We start from the raw sequence: 20,968 nt of genomic DNA, 5'->3' as shown, positions 1-20,968 counted from the left end.
ATCATGGGGTGGGGTTTACGTTGTAAAATTTGGGGGTCTAGGGAATATTTTACATTGAATCCAATGTAAAATCGGGTCCCAGGTACCCGATTCACATTTGATTCAATCAAAAAATCGATTCGGTCGCGTCGATCGCATCGCATGCGACCAAATCGCATGCGATGGACGCAATTTTTACGACACGACCACCCCGATGTAAATCGGTGTGACCGTGCTAGGAAACAAGTACCGAAGTGTATATATTTGAGCATCTAATATAGGCTAGGGTATGCAAGCATGAAGAGGTGAATATTGATGGAGCATTTGTACATTGGTGTGGAATAACGGGGCATTGTAGAATGTGTTGTTATAGTGCAAGACTTTTCAAACATTGGAGAGAGATAAAGTAATGATCAATCCAGCGCCTGTAACCAGGCAGTTAGGAGCTGGTATGTTATCTATCTTCCCTTTATCTCTTTCCAAGGTTCGATACATCTCGCTCAAGGTGCCATACACTAAAGGTGGCCATACACACGCAGATTTATCTTCAGATCTGGCTGGTTGGTATCAAAACCTGGTTACGGATGAGAGCAAATGACAGTTGACCATTTGCTTGGAAATGCTGGAAAACTGACAAACTGTCACTCATCCATAACCATGTTTTTGATCCAACCAGCCAGATATGAAGATAAATCTTACTAGTGTATGGGCACCTTTAGCAGGGCTCATGGGAAAGAGCCAATTAACTATGCATCAGCAGTGGGTATGCCCAGGGGGGGATTGGGATGGAAACAGGGGTCTGTTGAGGGGGTGAAATAGCAAGATCACTCCTCATACTGTATGTTTTAACCCCTTCCTGACAGAGCCTGTTTTTGCCTTCCTGACAGAGCCCTTTTTTTCAATTCTGACATGTCTCACTTAAGTGGGGATAACTTTTTTTTGCTTTTACTTATCCCAGTGATTTTGAGATTGTTTTTTCGTGACACATTGTACTTCAAGTTAGTGGTAAATTTTCGTCGATACAGTCTGTGTTTTTTTGTGAAAAATACCAAAATATCGTGAAAAAATGGAAAATTTAGCGATTTGCAAAATGTTAAATTTTCTGCTTGTGAGACAAATAATCTTACCACTCAAAATAGTGAATAACTAACATAGACCATATGTCTACTTTATGTTTCCATCATTATTTCAACCTCATTTTCATTTTTTTGGACACTAGGAGGCTTAAAATATGAATAGCAAATTCTCAAATTTTCAAGAAAATTTCAAACACTGATTTTTTTAGGGACCAGGTCAGTTATGATGTGACTTTGAGGGACTTGTATGTGAGACACCCCCATAAATGATGCCATTTCAAAAACTGCACCCCTCACAGTATTCAAAACAGCATTTTGGAAGTATGTTAACCCTTTAGGTGTTTCACAGGAATTAAAACAAAGTGTAGGTGAAATTTCAAAATTTCATTTTTTTTTCGGATTTTCAATTTTAATACATTTTTCTAAGGAACACAGTAGATTTTACTAGAGAAATGTGACTAAAAATTGATTCCCCCAATTCTTTGGTTTTCATAAATATCCTATATGTGGCCCTAGTATGCACGGTGACCAAACCACAGGCTTCATAATAGAAGGAGCACCTACTTGATTTTGGAGCCTCCTTTTTATGAGATTATTTTTTAGGCACCATGTAGGTTTCTAGGCACCATAAAATGCTAAAAGTTAGGTACCCCCCCACAAGTGACCCCATTTTGCAAACTACACCCTTCAGGGAATTCATCAAGGGGTATAGTGTACATTTCAAACCCCCAGGGGTTTCACCAATTGTGGTACAACTGGGCAGTGAAAATGAAAAAAATAAATTTTTCATTTTCACAGCTCAGTTGTATCAAAATTGGTGAAACCCCGGGGGGTTTGAAATGTACACTATACCCCTTGATGAATTCCCTGAAGGGTGTAGTTTGCAAAATGGGGTCACTTGTGGGGGGGTTCCACTGTATGGGTGTTTCGGGGGTCATTCAACCAGAATCTGTGCTGCAAAATCCAAAAATCACTCCTTCCCTTCTGAGTCCTGCCATGCACCCAACTGGTATTTTTTGGTCACATGTGAGGCATTGCCGTACTCGGGAGAAATTGGGGCACAGATTTTGGGGTGCTTTTTCTCCTTCATACCTTGTGAAAATTAAAAATTTTGAGCCAGAACTGCATTTTTCTGTAAAAAAATGTAATTTTTTACAGAAAAATGCAGTTCTGGCTCAAAATTTTTAATTTTCACAAGGAATGAAGGAGACAAAGCACCCCAAAATCTGTGCCCCAATTTCTCCCGAGTACGGCAATGCCTCACATGTGACCAAAAAATACCAGTTGGGTGCATGGCAGGACTCAGAAGGGAAGGAGTGATTTTTGGTGGTGGAATGAATGGTGGGTGCTATGTCGCATTAGCAAGACCCCCGAAGCACCAATACAGTGGAACCCCCCCACAAGTGACCCCATTTTGGTCACCAGCTTTGGGATGGGGGCTGGCGCTGCGGCTGGCGGGGGGGTGGGAGCGGTGCTGGCGCTGCGGCAGCCGGGTGGGTGGGAGGGAGGGGGGCTGCCGGGTGGGAGGGGGGGGGGGGCTGGCGATCGGTGGTGATCGGTGCTGTACAGCACCGATCACTGTGTTACCGAGCGGCTTAGCCGCCGGTAACACAGAAAACGCTGCAATTGGCTGTTCACATTTGAACAGCCAATCGCAGCGATCGCCGCGAGGGGGGATGTCTGCTGTCAGGGACAGCAGACATCTCCAAACTGTCACCGCGTCTATAGACGCGGTGACAGTAAAACCATGACGTATATATACGTCTTCGGTCGGGAAGTACCTCCCGACCATGACGTATATATACGTCATATGTCGGGAATATCTATGTATATATATGTGTGTGTGTGTGTGTGTATGTATATGTATATATGTGTATATATGTGTGTATATATATATGTATATATATATATATATATATATATATACACACATATATATATATGTGTGTGTGTATATATATATATATATATATATATATGTATACACACATATATATACACACACACATATACACATGTGTATATATATATATATATATATATATATATATATAAAATTCAGCTGATTTGATTTATTTTTATTTTTAGCAGCTCATGCTGCTGCTGCTGCTGCTGTGGGTACGGGGGTGGGGGGGGGGAGCGCACGCTGCGTGCGCTCCAGCTGCGACTGCCGGGTGCTGCTGCCCTGGACGGTGAGCTGCCGGGGGGGTGGGAGGGGGTGTCTGCGGATCGGTGGTGATCGGTGCTGCACCGATCACCACCGATTTCTGTGTTACCGAGCGGCATAGCCGCCGGTAACACAGAAATAGCTGTGATTGGCTGTTCACATTTGAACAGCCAATCACAGCGATCGCCGACCGGGGGGGGCACCCCTGCCCCCCCTGGGCGACGAGGGGGGATGTCTGCTGTCAGGGACAGCAGACATCACCTAACTGTCACTGCGTCTCTAGACGCAGTGACAGTTAGAAGCCATGACGTACATGTACGTCAAATGTCGGGAAGTACTTCCCGACCATGACGTACATGTACGTCAAATGTCGGGAAGGGGTTAATTCTGAGTTGGACACAGTTGCAGCCGTCCTTGTGTCTTTTACTGCAGTTGTCATGGGTGGTTTGAAGTAATAAAGTGGAAAGTAATAAACCAACAACCATTCAGCTCCTAACTGCTTTGTTACATGCTGGTTCTGATTGGTTGGTCATTTATCACTGTCCATTTTATCACTTTTCAAAGCTTAGTACATCTGGCCCTCATAGAGAGACACAGCAGCATTAAAGCAGAATTATTAAAAGTTCAGAGAGATGAGGAATTCTGCACAGATCTGTACAAAGACAGGATCCAGGCAGTAATAGTACTTGCCATTGGATGAGGAGTTGTGGGGAATTGTGGATTTACACTATTGAACTCACAAGCCTTGTTTACCATGCTGAACACAGGGCATTATTTCCAGTCTGTGCTGTCTGATGCATAATATAATACTACAGCAACCTGTCCCATGTACCTGTGCATTAGCATCTGCTACTACAAAGATTGAAAGAACTGATTATCTGAAAATGTCTATACAGTAAGTATGAAACAAACTTCTCAAATGGACAAAACCATCTGCACTGCAGGTGGGGCAGATTTAACTTGTGCAGAGAGAGTTAGATTTGGGTGGGGTTTTGCTTCAAAGTGAGATCTATATTGCAGTGTAACAATAAAGCAGTCAGTATTTTCCCTGCACAAAAAACAAAATAACTCACCCAAATCTAATTCTCTCTGCACAAGTTACATCTGCCCCCCTGCAGTGCACATGGTTTTGTCCAAGAGCTAAAAAAGTTTGTAAAAGGAAAATCAAAACAGCCAAAAGGGAAATCAAAAAGAATATGGCATTAGAAAGCAAAACCAATCCTATTTTTTAAAATAAATACTATACATCAATAGTAAAAGATTAAAAATGAGAACATAGGCCTAATAACTGATGTGGATGGTAAAAGCATTGCTGAGGATAAAGCAAAAGCATTATCTTAATTTTTTTGCTAGAGAGGACCAAACATGGGAAGCCACAGGCACCATTAAAGGAGGGGGGTGATTAAATATAGATTTCAATGCAGAAGAGGTCCTTAAATGACTCTGCAAAATAAAAACTTGATTTTTAGATGGAATTCACCTGAGAGTTCTGATGGAACTAAGGGAGGAGTTAGATACCTAGGGAGTGGACTGGAGATTAGCTGAAGTGGTACCAATATTTAAAAAAGGGTAAAAGGGAAGACCCCGAAAATTATAGACCAGTGAGCCTAACATCGGTTATAGGAAAAAAATTTGAAGGAATATTAAGAGATGGTATCCAGGATTATTTAGTGCAAATTTAATATATCAGTGGAAACCAAAATGGGTTTGTAAAGGATCGCTTGTGTCAGACTAACCTGATTAGCTTCTTTGAGTAAGTATGAACCTTAGACAATGGAAACGCAGTAGATGTGGTATACCTGGACTTTGCAAAGGCCTTGGACACAGTGCCCCACAAAGGGCTGGTTTACAAAATGGAGGTATTGGGATTAGGGGAAAGAACTTCTATATGGGTAAAAAATTATACAGAGGATGGTATTTTAAGCAAAGTATTCATCTTCACGGGCGATACTAAACTGTGCAGAGTGATTTAATCAGGCCAGGATGTATCCGTACTACATAGGTACTTAATCAAACTTGGGGAGTGGGCACGAAAATGGAAAATGCATTTCAATGTTGCTAAATGTAAGATTATGCATCTTGGGAGACATAATCAATGTGCTAGATAGAAATGTGGTTGGAGTTAGGGGTATTGTAAATGGAAAAGGACCTAGAAGTACAATTTGATTATAAACTACAGATGGAGCGGCTCTCATTAGAGCGGCTACTGGCGATTCTATCACCATGCGGCGTCCCCTGCCCATCCACCAGAATGGGGCACACGACGAGCGCATGAGATACTCGCGTGCCCCATTCTCCCAAAAGTCCTGCAGCCATCTCTCCTGCTCACTGTCCGCTCTGCCTGCTCCTTGCCTATCTCCCTGAAGCGGAGACAGGCAGGGAACAACCCTGTACCGCTCCCTGCCGCCTTGCTGAGTGGTACGCGTGAGCAAGTGAGACGCTCACACATACCCACCATCAGCCATGCCGCCAGTTCTGCCAGACACATCTCCATGATGAGCTGGCAGCATTGGAAAAGAGGGGCTCTATCTGTAATATGCATACTCAATGCCAAGCAACAATTAATAAGGCCAATAGACACTGTAATTGTGCCACTCTATAAGACATAGTTAGGCCTCATCTGGAGTTCAGAGTACAAATCTGGTAAAATAAAGTAAAAGTTCACAGAAGGTCAACTAAGTTAATAAAAGGTATGGAGAACATGTATAAGGAAGTTATGGTCTAGTGAAGGGATAAGCTGGTTAAATGAGGCCATATCCAACAAACTAGTCAATTAAAAAATGGAATCAAAATGTATAATCCTGGGGGAGGATATCACATCTAGGACATACTCCAATGAGTCTAGTTAGAATAGGTTGAACGTGTTTATTCAACCTTTCCTACTATGTTACTATATTACTATGTAGAATAACTCAATTATATTTTTCATATACTCAAAAGAATTTGCACATGTTCATAAACCCTGTTTGCTACACTTGGTAGTGTGGTGTCCATAAAAATATATCAAGCACCTTTTATGGACATGTCACATTGATGTCCTCGTTTCCTAAGACATATAATTAAAGCAACTCACAATACAGTTGTGATCACCGAGGAATTTCTAACACATATTTCTAGATAAAAAATCCAATTGAACTGCCTTTGATAGTGGTTTGGCTTGATATAATAAACATTTCACTCATGTGCACTGTTGATATAAATTAATTACATTACCAAAGGACAGAACTAAATAAATCACCTGTTTGTATTCTTGATGGCCTTGAAAATATAGATGTAGCAATAGATAATGATGAAAAGGGGGATAAAAAAGACAAAGCAAAAGAGGAGCATAGTGTAGGCTCTAACCGAAGGCGTGAAGGTCATATAGTCCCATGTGCAGGAAGTCATGAGGCCTTCGGGAACATAGGCACCTTTAAAATATAAATAAAACCGTAAATATTATCTAGTATTATGTAGGAAAAATGTATTGTAGTGAAATTGTACAGTGAAACATAACTTCAATCATAATTGTTCAATAATCCACAATGTAGCAGTAGTAGTAGTGGTGGTGGTCACATTGATAAATAAAATACTGTAGCCAAAATGTAAAGATAATGAATGTAATGTAGGACTCAACTTAGCTGTAAGAGGATGACATGATAAGGTTTTAGGTGCGACATCGTTAATCTCTTTGCTGGAATGATGATTAGGACTCATAGGATACTAATAATATAAAACTGCATATGATGAGTCCAACTAACTGTCTGCTTTATGGGGTGGTGCTGACAAAATGAAAAATATTACCTTTCCCACCATCCTGTGTGATCAGCAAGCACTTGCAGGTGACCACCACGTGGATTGGAAAGGCCAATGTCGCACAAATGTATGATTACATTATTTAAGGAATTCAAGATAAATCAAAAATGGTGTGTGGAAGAACTTTCATTTCCTATAACTCCCACTCCCTGGCATGTACAATGATGGGAAAAGCCTATTTTAAAAGAAAAACAATAAAGTCCAGGGATGTGGAAAAATCTCCCCCACTATGGCTTTCATTGCGTAAACCACATTTAAAGTTGTCCAGAAAAGTCTTGGTTGTGTGGACTTATAGAACCCAGAACAAAATGTGCACATTTTAAAAAATATGTCAAAAGGCTTTTTCCGAAGGCTCCTTCTAATACCACCGCTGTGGTGGTACACCTGTCAAACCGTTATACAGGTGTCCTAAGGTGAGATCAGGGAGGACAGAAATGTCACGTGGAGTAGAAGGGCTAGTCTGGGGGTGGGCATAGGAGTATGTCAAGCCTTATGTTGATTCCCGGGTGCTGCATGGTGCCCAATGTACAGTATACAACACTGCTAAACCCTGGGGGAACCATCCAGCACATATATTAGAGACTTGATAATATGTATGTTTATATGCACTAACAGGGTAGGACTGGCCAACAGCGGTACAAGGTAAACACCCAGTGGGCCCCACTACCTGCGGGCCACAACTCCTCTAGGAATAAGGTTCTGGACTGCAGCACAGCCCCCCTCCCAAGCCCAGCACATGCTGCTCAGTGCTGTGTGCTGAGCTGAGGAGAGAGGCAGCTGCAGCGGCAGTTAGTCTTGTCTTTCCCTGTGTGCAGGAGTGCAATAACACACAAGGGATTTAAAGGGATATACCAGGGGTGATTTCCCTCATTTTTACCTACAAATGGGTCATGGTACTTATTGCAATGTAAACTAGCCACGCTTGCCAGTTACCTGTATGTGGGAATGTGCACACCCATGTGATCTTATGGATTGCGGGTACATGTGCAGTGCCAAAGGGGTCAAAGATGAGGGAGGGTGGGGGCTTATATGTATATGGAATCCACCCTCCTTTGGCTCCTTCTGGGAATGTGGCAGTACATTTAGAGGTTGCCTTACTGAATATTGGCAGGTTACGGGTTAGATTTATTGGATGAACGTGATTGTGCCTGGTGATGTCCAGTGACGCCAACAGTAGTTCACTGATTATCACCTGATTGAAGTATGATCTGCAAAGTAATTCTGTTTGGCAAAGATTGAAAATAAAAATATGCAAAAACAGCCAACGGTCCCAATCATCGTGTGAATAAAAAGCTCTTTTTCAAGGCCTGATCTAATTTTCTCAGTTACTAAGAAAAGTTTTGTCTTGATTTAAATAACTGAATTCCCTTCCCAAATGACCCAACCCATATTTTGTAAACGTCTAGCTTTTTTCTTTTCGCTGAGTATGTGGCTCATTTCCATTCCCAACAAATTTTATCTACAGGTATATCTGTTAAATTAATTTAACTGCAAGTACACTGTATGTACAAGCATCATATTTCCAACTGCACTAGTCTGCAAATAAATTATACTTAGATCTCTCACCAGCCACCCTGCCATCGCCGCATCTCAACACACCCCTCTCACCCCTTAGCGAGACGCTGCTCCCTCCCTCTCTCACCAGCCCAATGCAGCGACGGCGCAAACGGTGCGACGGCGCCTCCTGTCCCATTGTAGGAGCTGGCAGTGGGTACAGCTCAGCATCTCTGGACCCCTGCAGAGAAGAAACCTGGAGTTTTGCCCATAAGACCATACCCCCTACTCCGACTCTGAAACCCCCAACAAGGCCACACCCTATATATTAAAGCATAATGCATCTGCCTACATACATTCATGGGATGCTCACATTTTTCATATTCCCCTAATAGCATAAAGCATGCCTACTTTTTTAAATTACTGCAATAATGTTTACAATTACTAAAAACTTGTGTTTTTTTATTTTCCTATTGGTGGGGTTCCAATCCCAATGTAGCTACTTACATCTGCAGAGACTGGAGGGGCAAAGCAGTAAGTTAACTGTCCTATCTGCATTTTGTCTGACACCTGTATTCGCCATATAATCAGTACAATGCCATTCTTTGTGTGTAAGAATGATACAAGAAAACAAATGTTTCCTCATACATCATGCAAGAGAATGTTTAAATCTCGCTAAGATTGTGATGTTTTTGTGTGTTTTGAATGTATTGTTTTTAGCTACATTTATTTTCTATTTAACTTACACTTAAACCATTTTAACCATAAACGCTGTGCAAGAAGTATCTTTTTAAGAAGCCTAATCCTTGTTGTTTGCATATCTAAAAATTAATTACAGGCCAAGAATTTCTATCTCTAAGTTGACGTCTAACTTGATTTTGAGATGTCATTGTGATGCCTAGCTCATATCATCTGTCAAATCAGTCATCCAAACTTACTCCAACCAAAGAAGGGAGGAAGGCTCCACGCCAAAGAATACAGCCAAACACCTAAAAGGATTAACACTGCCCTCTTCTTGGACATCACTCCAATGGAGGCGAGCGGTCGGGTGATTACGAAATACCTATCCACAGCAATCACCATCAATGTAATCATGGACGTGATCCCAAATAGGGCACCGCAGAAAGCATATAACTCGCATCCTACCAAAACAATAAAAAAAGATGAAAACAAGTTAAATAATGTTATATGTCAGAGATCGAATTCTTTGCATCATGTCCTGCTGGAAAATCCTCATCTGTTCCACTATTGTTAAACACAAAGGGCCAGATGCACTAAGCTTCAAAAAGTTATACATTGCAGAGTGATAAACAGCCAGCCATTCAGCTCCTAACTACCATGTCACAGACTGTGTTTGAAAAATGTCAGGCAGAAGCTGATTGGATGGTTGTTTATCACTGTGCACTTTATCACTTTTTGAAGCTTAGTGCATCTGGACCTATATATTTTATATATTTAGAGTTTTTGAAAGATATATATATATATATATATATATATATATATATATATATGTAGACAATGTATAAAGTAGCAACGACTAATTGGGTATTTATTTAAATCAATAATAAATACCCTCTTTTTTATACCATTTAAACGCCTATATATATATTTTTTTTAACCGTTTATCTCCGGTTCCAGATTGCTGCTTTTAAACAATGTCGCCATTACTTTATCCATTGTCTACATATCTCTTGAGTATTTTACCACTACTTGTTTACTTAAAGACTGGCTGACACCCTTTATGAATAAGGGAATATTGTTTATTTAAAACTACTCAATCAGGACACACAGGTGGCGCCCCTCATCCAATCTTCACACATTCCCGGTCCCAATGATGCATTGCTTGGGTGTGCCGTGATGTCATGACGTCACCCGCGCAATGCATCATTGGGACCAGGGATGTGCTGGTATGGCTGGGCTGCTTCAGGTTAGCACATCCTAACACTTTATTAACACTTATGTTTTCCCTATCACATTGTATATATTTTGTATTATTTTATTCACACCTTCACTTCCTTACATAGCACTTATGTGCTTCTTATTAACCCCTATTTGTGTGCTGCCCTGGAGTGGTCAGCCTGTGCTGGCATGATGGGGGACCACACCCCAGACCCATACCCAGTATTAGGGACCCCCAGTGACACAGAGACGCCTTGATGTACGGCCTGGGGGCTTAGCCATATATCTGCAGATATATGCAACCAAGATCTCTGTATTATCTGATTATTATGTAGATATTTCTCATTCAGTGTGCAATTGGGATACAAAATGTTTTTTTCCTAACCAGAATTACCCCTTCCTTTTAGCACCTGAGTGACATCACAATCTGATTGAGCAACTTGCCAACAAATGTGTTGTGTGGACCAGGGATGCCTCTCAGGATGGATGGGGAGCAGGTGAGTATAACAAATTTTAAAAAATGAGCAAATCCGAAATGATCCCTTATCCAAAATGTCACCAGGTGACAACAACCCTAGAGACGCCTCTGGATCCAGGCAACAGTACGTAGCTGATAAGTGTATAATTTTATTAAAATCATTGCCCTTCATGCAAAAAAAATACAACTTTGTGTTTTTGGGCGTGGTTTTAATTTAATATATTGTCTGCTGTTTTCCTCCACACAACTATCTGTGGAAAATTGTTATATTTACAGTTTGGGAACTACTGGATAATGGTCACGTGAACTCAAGGGCCTAACTCCCATAGGTACAAGGGGTGCAGTTGCTATGGGGCCCTGAGCTGAAGGGGGCCCATCTTTACAATCTAACTTATATTTGCTATATACATTTATTACCATCAGTTGCTAAATAGGGGGCCCTTATAAACTTTTGCTATGGGGCCTACAAATGTCTAGTTACACCCCTGCGTGAACTTTTGTGAATACTGGAGACTAGGATGTCAAGGACCTAGGACCAGATTAACCAAGCTTCATAAAGTTATAAAGTAGAGAGTGTGAAATTACTAGCCAACCAGCTCCTGTCATCTTTGCAAACCCAGCTTGTAGAATGACAGTCAGGAGCTGATTGTTTGGTAGTTAATCACTCTCAACCTTATCACTTTTTGAAGCTTGGTGCATCTGCATCCTGATTTTCCAATTCTCGTGTTCTCTTCATGGTAAAATGGAATCATGTTATTTACCTTTCTCTCCAAAAATCCATCTCTTATGCAGACTTGCTGCAAAGAAGACAGGGGCTTGAGTTATAGACATGAAGAAATCACTGATAGCTAGGTTGATAATGAACATGTTGGCTGGAGATCGAAGACTCCTACTTCTATAAATAAAAAAAAGCAGAAAAAAAATATTAATCCTATCAAAGCTGTGATTATCAGTATAAACCAGCTGTCAAGTGATGTAACATAAATTGAATTTAGTCCAGATTAGCTTCCACTATTCATCAGTTTTTAATTATCCAGCCTGGGTTAAGCTACTGTCCAACACATAATTTCTTCAATCCACTGAAGGAAATTAACTCTGACCTCCTACATTGGTTTTCTGGTTTTGGTCTGTGCTAAGCATTAGTGATTCTTCACAGGTAAGGTTGAGAATAGATGTGCAACAAGCATTTCTCACAAGCACCAAAACAGTGTTATGTGTGTTTTAATGTGCTTGATTAAATTATATAAAATAGTTTTAATGGTCACTGATGTTTGCTTTAAAAATAGTTATATTTAGTTCCCCTCATCTTCTGATTTACTTCATTTGTTGAAAAATTAACCACATTATTTTAGGGATGTGAGGACTCGGATTCCGGAGATCCGAGCCCCCACGGACGCCATCAATCAGAGCACAGGTCCGAGCAGCGCTCGGAGATTCCCGCCTTACTCGGTTCCGGCCGCGCGGGCAAAACGTCATCGCCTGGCGCCGGATTTCGCGAGGCTTTAAATAGCGCCTCACGTGCCCGCCATCTTCACTCCAGTCTAGGAGCGGGTGGGAGAGGGTGTGCTGGTGCTGCTGCTGGGGCTTAAACTTGAGCTTGACCTTGAAACCGCAATATTTTTTTCGCTGGGGCTGTCTGCTGTCTGTCTCCCTCAGTACTGCTCTCCTCTCTGCTTAGGGTGGGATCATCCTAGCAAGGAGGACAGTCGGCTCTAACTGTGTACTTGTAGTACTACTGTCTCCTCTGTGCTGGGGCCTACCTCTGGTGCTGTGCTGTACCTAATATAATAATTTTATATATATATATATATATATATATATATATATATATATAGTCCACTGGTGCTGCCTGCTAGTGCCTGCACTGAATAGAGGCTGCCAGTACCTACTCAGTCCACTGGTGCTACTGCCTAAGTACCTACCTAGTAGTACTACCTATAGTACCTACTAAGCTGCTATATTATTTAATTAAAAATAATACCTGTCCTGCAGTGCTGCCTGGGACTGTAATAAATAATTCTGCTGGACTGGTGCACTGCCCATCCAGTACCTAATAAAATATAATTAATTATTATTATAAATTCTGCTGGTGCATAGTAGTCTGCTCCTGCTGTAATAATTAATTACCTGTGTGGTGCCCACTGCCAGTGCTACTGCCTACCTAGTAGTTTCTCTACCTACTACTAGGCTGCTATATTATTTGGTACTTGTTTCCTAGCACGGCCACAAATCTTATGGATCGTGTACCTTTAGTTAAGGTACACGATCCATAAGATGGACCCGATTTCCTTTGAAATCAGGTCCATTTGGCCGGCTAGGATAAAATATCGGGGGCATCGCGTCGGTCGGGACCGTTAACAATGGTCCCGACGCGACCGACGCGATGCCCGCGATTTCCCCATAGGCTTCAATGTTAAAAAATATTTTAACATTAAAATCGTGTCGGGAAAGGTAAAATATCGGGGGCATCGCGTCGGTCGGGACCATTAACAATGGTCACGACGCGATGCCCCCGATTTTTCCATCGGGTTCAATGTTAAAATATTTTTTGACATTGAAATAGTGAAAAAATGTGAAAAATGTGAAATGGGCCAATATGACCCATTTCACATTATAGATGTCCCCGTCGTCACCCCACGATAGACGCCAACCCGAAGCGTGGCGAGCGCAGCGAGCCCGCGAGGGGCGGCGGTGCGTGTCCTCCGACCTTTTCATTCCCCTACTATCCACGTCGGCGTGGAGTTGAGAATAGAATAGTGTGGCGAGCGCAGCGAGCCACCGAGCCCGAAGCGTGGCGAGCGCAGCGAGCCCCGCGAGGGGCCGCGGATACCTTCACAGTTATACGCGTCCCCTCGCGGGCTTCACAGGTGTCCGTGGCGACGCGGACACCTGTGAAGTCCGTGAAGGGACGCGTTTACCTGTGAAGGTATCCGCGTCCCCTCGCGGGGCTCGCTGCGCTCGCCACGCTTCGGGCTCGGTGGCTCGCCGCGCTCGCCACACTATTCTATTCTCAACTCCACGCCGACGTGGATAGTAGGGGAATGAAAAGGTCGGAGGACGCGCACCGCCGCCCCTCGCCACGCTTCGGGTTGGCGTCTATCGTGGGGTGCGGTGTACGCCGTTAAATTTGGGGGGGTTGGGAATATTTTTACATTGAATACAATGTAAAATCGGGTCCCAGGGACCCGATTTACATTTCATTAAAAAAACAATCGGGTCAAAAATCGGTCGGTCGCGACGATCGCATCGCATGCGACCAAATCGCATGCGATGCGATCGACCCGATTTTTCCGACACGACCACCCCGATGTAAATCGGTGTGGCCGTGCTAGGAAACAAGTACCTATTATTTAATTAAAAAATAATACCTGTCCTGCAGTGCTGCCTGGAACTGTAATAAATAATTCTGCTGGACTGGTGCACTGCCCAACCAGTACCTTATAATTAATTATTATAAATTCTGCTGGTGTACTGCACATATACTAGTATTGACGTATATATTATCTACCTGTCTTGTGCCTAGTGCTGCCGTATCTACCTGTCTTGTGTACCCACTGCCTAGTACTGCCATATCTACATGTTTTGTGCCCACTGCCTAGTACTGCTGTATCTAACGTCTGGTGCCTAGTACTGCCGTATCTACCTGTCTTGTGCCCAGTACTGCCGTATCTACCTGTCTTTTGCCCACTGCCTAGTACTGCTGTATCTACCGTCTGGTGCCTAGTACTGCCGTATCTACCGTCTGGTGCCCACTGCCATATCTACCTGTCTTGTGCCCACTGCCTAGTACTGCTGTATCTACCATCTGGTGCCTAGTACTGCTGTATCTACTGTCTGGTGCCCACTGCCATATCTACCTGTCTTGTGCCCACTGCCTAGTACTGCTGTATCTACCGTCTGGTGCCTAGTTCTGCTGTATCTACTGTCTGGTGCCTAGTACTGCCGTATCTACCGTCTGGTGCCCACTGCCATATCTACCTGTCTTGTGCCCACTGCCTAGTACTGCTGTATCTACCGTCTGGTGCCCACTGCCGTATCTACCTGTCTTGTTTCTAGTACTGCTGTATCTACCTGTCTGGTGCCTAGGACTGCCATATCTATTGCTGCAGTGCCACTCTTACATGAGCCACGTGTTTGTGCCGCACACTTGTGTGGCTTAGCATAGTTATCCAGCTACCTCGGTGCAACCGTTTGCACTAAAAACAATATTGTGAGGTGTGAGGTGTTCAGAATAGACTGGAAATGAGTGGAAATGAATGTTATTGAGGTTAATATAGCGTAGGAGCAAAAAAAAAAAAAAATCAGAGCCCAAAACCCAAAAAATCCAAACACAAAACACTTAGGAGGTGTTTTGCCAAAACCCATTAGAACCCAAAACCTCAAGGTAATCAGAACCCAAAACCCGAAAAGTGGCCGGTGCACATCCCTACATTATTTATAAACCTTAATTAAATTGATTTTTACAAACATCATAAAAGGACTGTATTTATAAAAAAAAATACTATTTTTAAAATAAGACATTGTTTAAATGCTCTGGATCTGTAACTGCCATCCTCAAGTGTTAACTGAACAGGTATTGGGTGGGATGTTCTAACATCCGCAGCCCTCTATTGCCCCCCTTCACCGGGTACCGCATTCTTAATGATCGCATATGCTCTAACATAGTGATCATTAATGCAAGGGACAGCTCTTCCCTTCCCTAAGAGCTGTCCCTTGCGATGCAGCGCCGGTGCCGGACTTCCGGGTCTGAGACCCGGGAGTCCATCTGCGCATGTGCAGAGCACGGCGCGGCCGCAGGGCATGCTGGGAAGGATCGGATCCCTCACACAGCGCTGCGGAAAGAAGCCCATAGGCTTCTGCGGGTGTCACTGCAGAGGGGGGGGGGGGGGGGGACAGAGCATACAGAAATGTGGTAAAAACCCAGATAATGGGGTTTTTACCACATTTCTGCTTTAGAGAATCTCCACCATTGTGATTTATCTCCTTTGGTGTATAGAGAAATAAGGTTAATTTCATTTTAGATTTGAGGTAATATTAGGATTGAGGCTCTATTTTAATTCTGTGTAGTTTATTGACTTAAGACTGAAGGCAAGGCCTAAATACTGTATTCTGCCTATAAATGATAGATGAAAGCAATGTGAAGTGAAAATGAAGTCATGTGCCCAGAGGCGGGGCTTCCATCGGTGCAGCATGTGCATTAAGGACTAAGGGGCCCACTGCTGCCCCTGTAATCCTCTTCCTGTCACCCACTATTTTCCCTGTCACACTCTGCCTCTCCCTGTCACCGCCTGCCTCGCCCTGTCACTCACTGCCATGTTGCATACTGAGAAAATGGGTTGGGACAGAGGAGTGGGGCCCAAATTATATTTTGCACCTGGGCTCCCGACCTACAAGTTCTACCACTGCATGTGTCAGAAAGGTCTGCCATAAACACAATCGAAGTTTAAAGGTGCGTACACACGGGGGGGGGGGGGGAGATATATTGCTAGCAATATATTGCTGAGCAATATATTGCTCAGTGTCTCCTTTTCATCAGTGACCAGAGATGGTCGCTGATGAAAAGGAACCTCTGCTGGGGGAGCCGCAGAGGTAATTAGCTGGTCGCAGGAGCAAGCTCCTGCGACCAGCAATTACAATGGGGCAGAAAACGAGAACGCGCACCCGGTGATTTATCGCCGGGGCACACTTCCATCACTGGCAATAGGGTCGCCTGCGACCATATTCCCAGCGATTATAGCCCCTATCGCCCCCGTGTGTACACAGCATAAGAGAGGAAGGAAGTCTCCAGAAACATGGCACCTGCCATGTTAACAGCGGGACATGGTCAACATCTCGACAGTCAGCATCTTGGAGCGTAATGTTACCCATTATAATCCTATAGAAGATTCTCTGCATCAGCCATTTCAAAGAAATATTCCTTCAATTGCTATCCTAATTTCCAGATGTCCATCTTTATTATAGTGGAATCAGTGATCCCTACTCAGGTCCTTCGCTTGAATAACTGAAATTTATATGTAAGTCTGGTAAATGTAGTCTACAAGTCATGTGCAACCAAATACTGTACATCAATATAAAGTACCTGCAGAAGGCGTAAATGACCAGGAAGTTACCCAGTGTTCCAGTTATTCCTACCGCTAGGATCACTGCTCCGATTGTATAGTGTACATGATCTGGAATATCCGATGTAGGGTACACATGGTGAATGCTGTCTATGGCTGGTTCCTGGCCAAAACAATATAAGGCAGACAGGTTAGCGGACAGATTTATTTATTTTTATTTACAGATGTACAGATGACAGATGTAGTTTGTTGCTGAAAAAAACAAATATATTATTTTGTTTCGATGGAAGAAATGGTTCACATGAAATGGAGAGGTGCAGATGTCACATTTTGGGGATGCAATCTCTGCCTTAGTGTAGGGGGGCACAGCTTAATTATTCCCCAAAAACATCTGTATAGATCGCTAAATTAAGCACACATTGCCCCATGTGTACATCGCATATCGATGGCAATACCGCATGTTGCCATCGCCCACTCAGATCTTTAGCATATGCAGTCAAGATCTAGATAGAACAAGTATACATTGGTTTAGCACAGATTGCTAAGCACACATCGCTTTCTGTGTATAGGGCGTTGTGTGCTAACTAGATCGCTCAGCACAAAAGTTAAAACACATATAGCCACGTGTGTATGGGGCATTTTCAATACAAACATAAAATACACATTAAGCTTTACATATCATAAAGCTAGTCTCTATGGGCCTGATTCAGACCTGAATGCAAATCTTTAGAGCCCAGTGATCCGGTAACCAACTCACTCCCCCCCCATATTCCATCCCCCCATATGTGCAAGCCTGCGAATACATTAGCAGCGGAGCACACAGGGAGAAAACTATTCGCAATCACTCATCAACTAATGATTTTCCCCCTGTTCACAGCCGCCAAATAACTCTAGACTGATTCAGCACTGTGATGGTCTCCCAACGGCCGGGCAATGCCTGTGTTTTTCCACGGCTTTCCCAGAAAAAGCCTGCGTGCCAAACACCCCCCCCCAAATGCCTGGTGCCTGTCACTCACCTTGAGAGTGGCCAGTTATGGCTAGCCATTGCTGGCTTTGTTCGCACGGATGGCTTGTATACGCGCACTAGGGAACATGCGCATGCGCGGTTGTTCGATAATCATCTGGGCTTCCAATTTGCAGCCCTTCGATCAGGGCTGAATCAGGCCCTATGTTCAGTCATCTAATAGTTTAAGGCAAGTTTGGGTAGGAATGAGCAACGGTTAAACAAGTATAATGAAATCAATTAAATCAAATTGAAGATGTTATAATAGAGTGGTGATCAATAAATAGCGTTCAAACAAATGGTAAACAAAACAAAAGTAAATAAGGATAATCTTAAAACATACATTATATAAAAATAATAATCATAATAGATAATGCTAAAAATGAAATAGCTAAAACATTCAAAATATATACTGTAATTAAATAGACCACATACAGAAATGGTGAAGGCCACAGTGTGAAACAGTAAACGCCATACGGTCAGATACACCACACACCATTCACACGCACTCTAAAATAAAGACACGGACAACTGAAGTATGGATGAAAGGGGGGCAGCTTTCATTTCTAGCCTATTTAGATAGGAAGGCCTATTTAAAACTAATAGAGAAAAGGTCCCTTCCTTAGGCTTAGGTGGCAGGGAGAAGAATGGTTTGAAATAAAAATTAAAAGTTGAATAACAATAAAAATAAAAACAATAAAAAATTTAAATTAAAAATAAAATAAGCAAAAATTCTCACCAAAGTGGGCAACTTCCCACTTTACATGGGCGGATTCATCACACTGTCAGAGTCAGAAGACCTCTGGTCCCTTGGACCAGAGGTCACCAAGAATTGTAAGCTTCCAAAACTTGATCGAATAGCGCGGAGTCCAGGTCCACCTGGAACGGTGATACCCGTTTTGATACTGCTGTACACGCCTATCCATGCCGGTCAATCCTCTAATAATCAAAAACAAATAAACAAATGAAAAATTCCTAAACTAAATTAATAAAATACACAAACCGTTCTGAAAACAGCCAAAGCAGGTCCGTAAACCTGCCCCACCACCAAGAACACCTTAAACTAAACTAACAGGACCTAAATACACTAAAGACCTCTTCAATAAAGACATCCATTCCTCTGTCAGATAGGTGAACGCCGTCCAAACGGTACAATTGACAGTCCCAGAAGGAAATACCCGGATGAGGAACGATGTGCCCTCCATTTTGGCGGACTGCCCATCCCACAATAGAGTTAATCTTCCAATGAACTCTGTCAATAACCTATGGATTCACAGCATCCCTCCACATCGGACGAGGTACAGCAAAACTTCCACGAGCCGGAAGTAGCCGTAGAACTGGCAGTAACACAAAAAAATCATCAAGCCCAAATGTCTGGATATTGACATCGGACCAACTCACCGCTACAGCAGCTGAAGCAGTGCCAATACGGAAAGTTTGTGTCCCATAATCGTGATAGATCCAAGTTCAAAATACAGCGTTCCAAAACCGACCGAAATTGATGAGTCAAGGGGGAGCCATCTAAATGAACCAGCCACCCCTTGCAAGCCTGAGGCCTCACATCCAGATAAGCTTTCGCGTATCAGGCAAGGGTGTGTTCACCCTTGACCAACCTTTTAGCACCCTTGAAAGAAGAAAATACTTGGTATAGTCTCTCTCCCCCTAAGGCACAAAAAGTATGAAATACCTGCCAGGGTATGGACCAGATACGTCCGCAATTTCCCTGCGGTATAAAAATGCCAAATAAAGGCAAGAATTAACTTTACGTAAACTCTTACCTCGTGAGGCATTTGCCATGAGGATCTGGGACCATAGTTCCCAGGATGCAAGGTAAGCCGCGAAAGTTGCTGGCGCCAGGGATCTGTGCCCCAGATCTTCTAGTTCTGCAGGATAACCTGCCATACAGAAGAGGGACAATTTTTTACCAATTCTGTTTGCCTGTGGCTAATCTCTTAAAATGCTCTCAATTGCAGTGAGACAACGCATTGGCTATCTCGTTAGTGATTCCTGGCACATGTTTGGCTCTCAACGTAATGTTGCTAATCAAGCATAACATAATTATCCTGGCTAAAACTCGAAGAACCAGGAGTGATGTTGACTTTTGACAAATAATGGCGAAACAACGCCTAAGTTATCACACCAAAAAATCACTTCCTGATTCTGCAACTCTGAGGACCAAAGTTAGAGAGCAAATAGAATTGGAAATACTTCTAATAATAACATAGTCTCAATTAAATCATCGCAAACCCAATGGTCTGAACACTGTTCCGCGCACCACCTCCCAGCAAAATAGGCACCAAACCCTGAAGAACCCGCTGCATGGGTAAATAGCTGTAGAACAGTATTGGAAATTGGCTACTCCTGCCATATCCTGACCCCATTCAATTTTATTAGAAAATCATCCCAAGTAGCTAAGTCCATCTTGATTTCTCACAATAATCGCAAGAAATGATGCAGACGTTTAATTCCAACCATAGCCCTCTGCAATTTTCTACAAAATATGCGACCCATGGGAATGATACTGCATGCAAAATTAAACAGGTCCAATAAAGACGGAACCTGTTTAAGTGTTAGTTTACCCGCCCCTAGTGCAAAACGTATCTCGTCAGTGGCGTAGCTACGTTTTGGGCACCCCCCCGCCGTTAGGAGGGGGGCGCCCCCCCCCCCCGTTGCCGCCCCGCCAAGCACCCCTACCCCGCCGCCCATGCAAACCCCCCCTCAATCCCCCACAGCCTTACCTATCGCGCTGGTCCCGGCGGCTCCGTTCTTCTGCTGAGGACCACCAAAAAATGGCCGCCCCCATACAGCAGACAGTTTCAGAGAACTGTGGTGGTCCTCAGCAGAAGAACGTAGCCGCCGGGACCAGCGCGATAGGTAAGTCTGCGCGGGATTGAGGGGGGGTTTAACTATAGCACCGCAGCCCCCGGCGCCCCCACATGCACAGCGCCCCCCGCGGTGGCGGGGGATGCGGTGCTATAGTTACGCCGCTGTATCTCGACATGAAGACGAGAAACCTTT

At 43.3% G+C, this 20,968-nt stretch overlaps 1 protein-coding gene across 4 annotated transcripts in view; it reads right to left on the bottom strand.

Annotated features, from left to right (window-relative positions):
* Positions 1–20,968, bottom strand: part of OPN4 (opsin 4) — a 93,815-nt gene that overhangs the window by 32,391 nt on the left and 40,456 nt on the right. For 3 of the 4 annotated variants that reach the window (XM_083146345.1, XM_083146346.1, XM_083146347.1), the window contains 4 exons: positions 16,968–17,110; positions 11,650–11,783; positions 9,450–9,653; positions 6,461–6,632 (listed from right to left, as the gene is read on the bottom strand). In XM_083146345.1, the coding sequence (XP_083002471.1) occupies positions 6,461–6,632; positions 9,450–9,653; positions 11,650–11,783; positions 16,968–17,110 (653 nt within the window). Of the gene's footprint in view, positions 1–6,460; positions 6,633–9,449; positions 9,654–11,649; positions 11,784–16,967; positions 17,111–17,963; positions 18,239–20,968 lie in introns of those variants that run through there. The other variant, XM_083146348.1, reaches the window with a different exon arrangement.

Source organism: Crinia signifera, chromosome 6 (genome assembly GCF_055691185.1).
Source record: "Crinia signifera chromosome 6, ASM5569118v1, whole genome shotgun sequence".
NCBI classification, from domain to species: Eukaryota; Metazoa; Chordata; class Amphibia; order Anura; family Myobatrachidae; genus Crinia; species Crinia signifera.
Note: the sequence above shows the minus strand (reverse complement) of the source record. Positions and strands in the feature narration are given on the sequence as shown.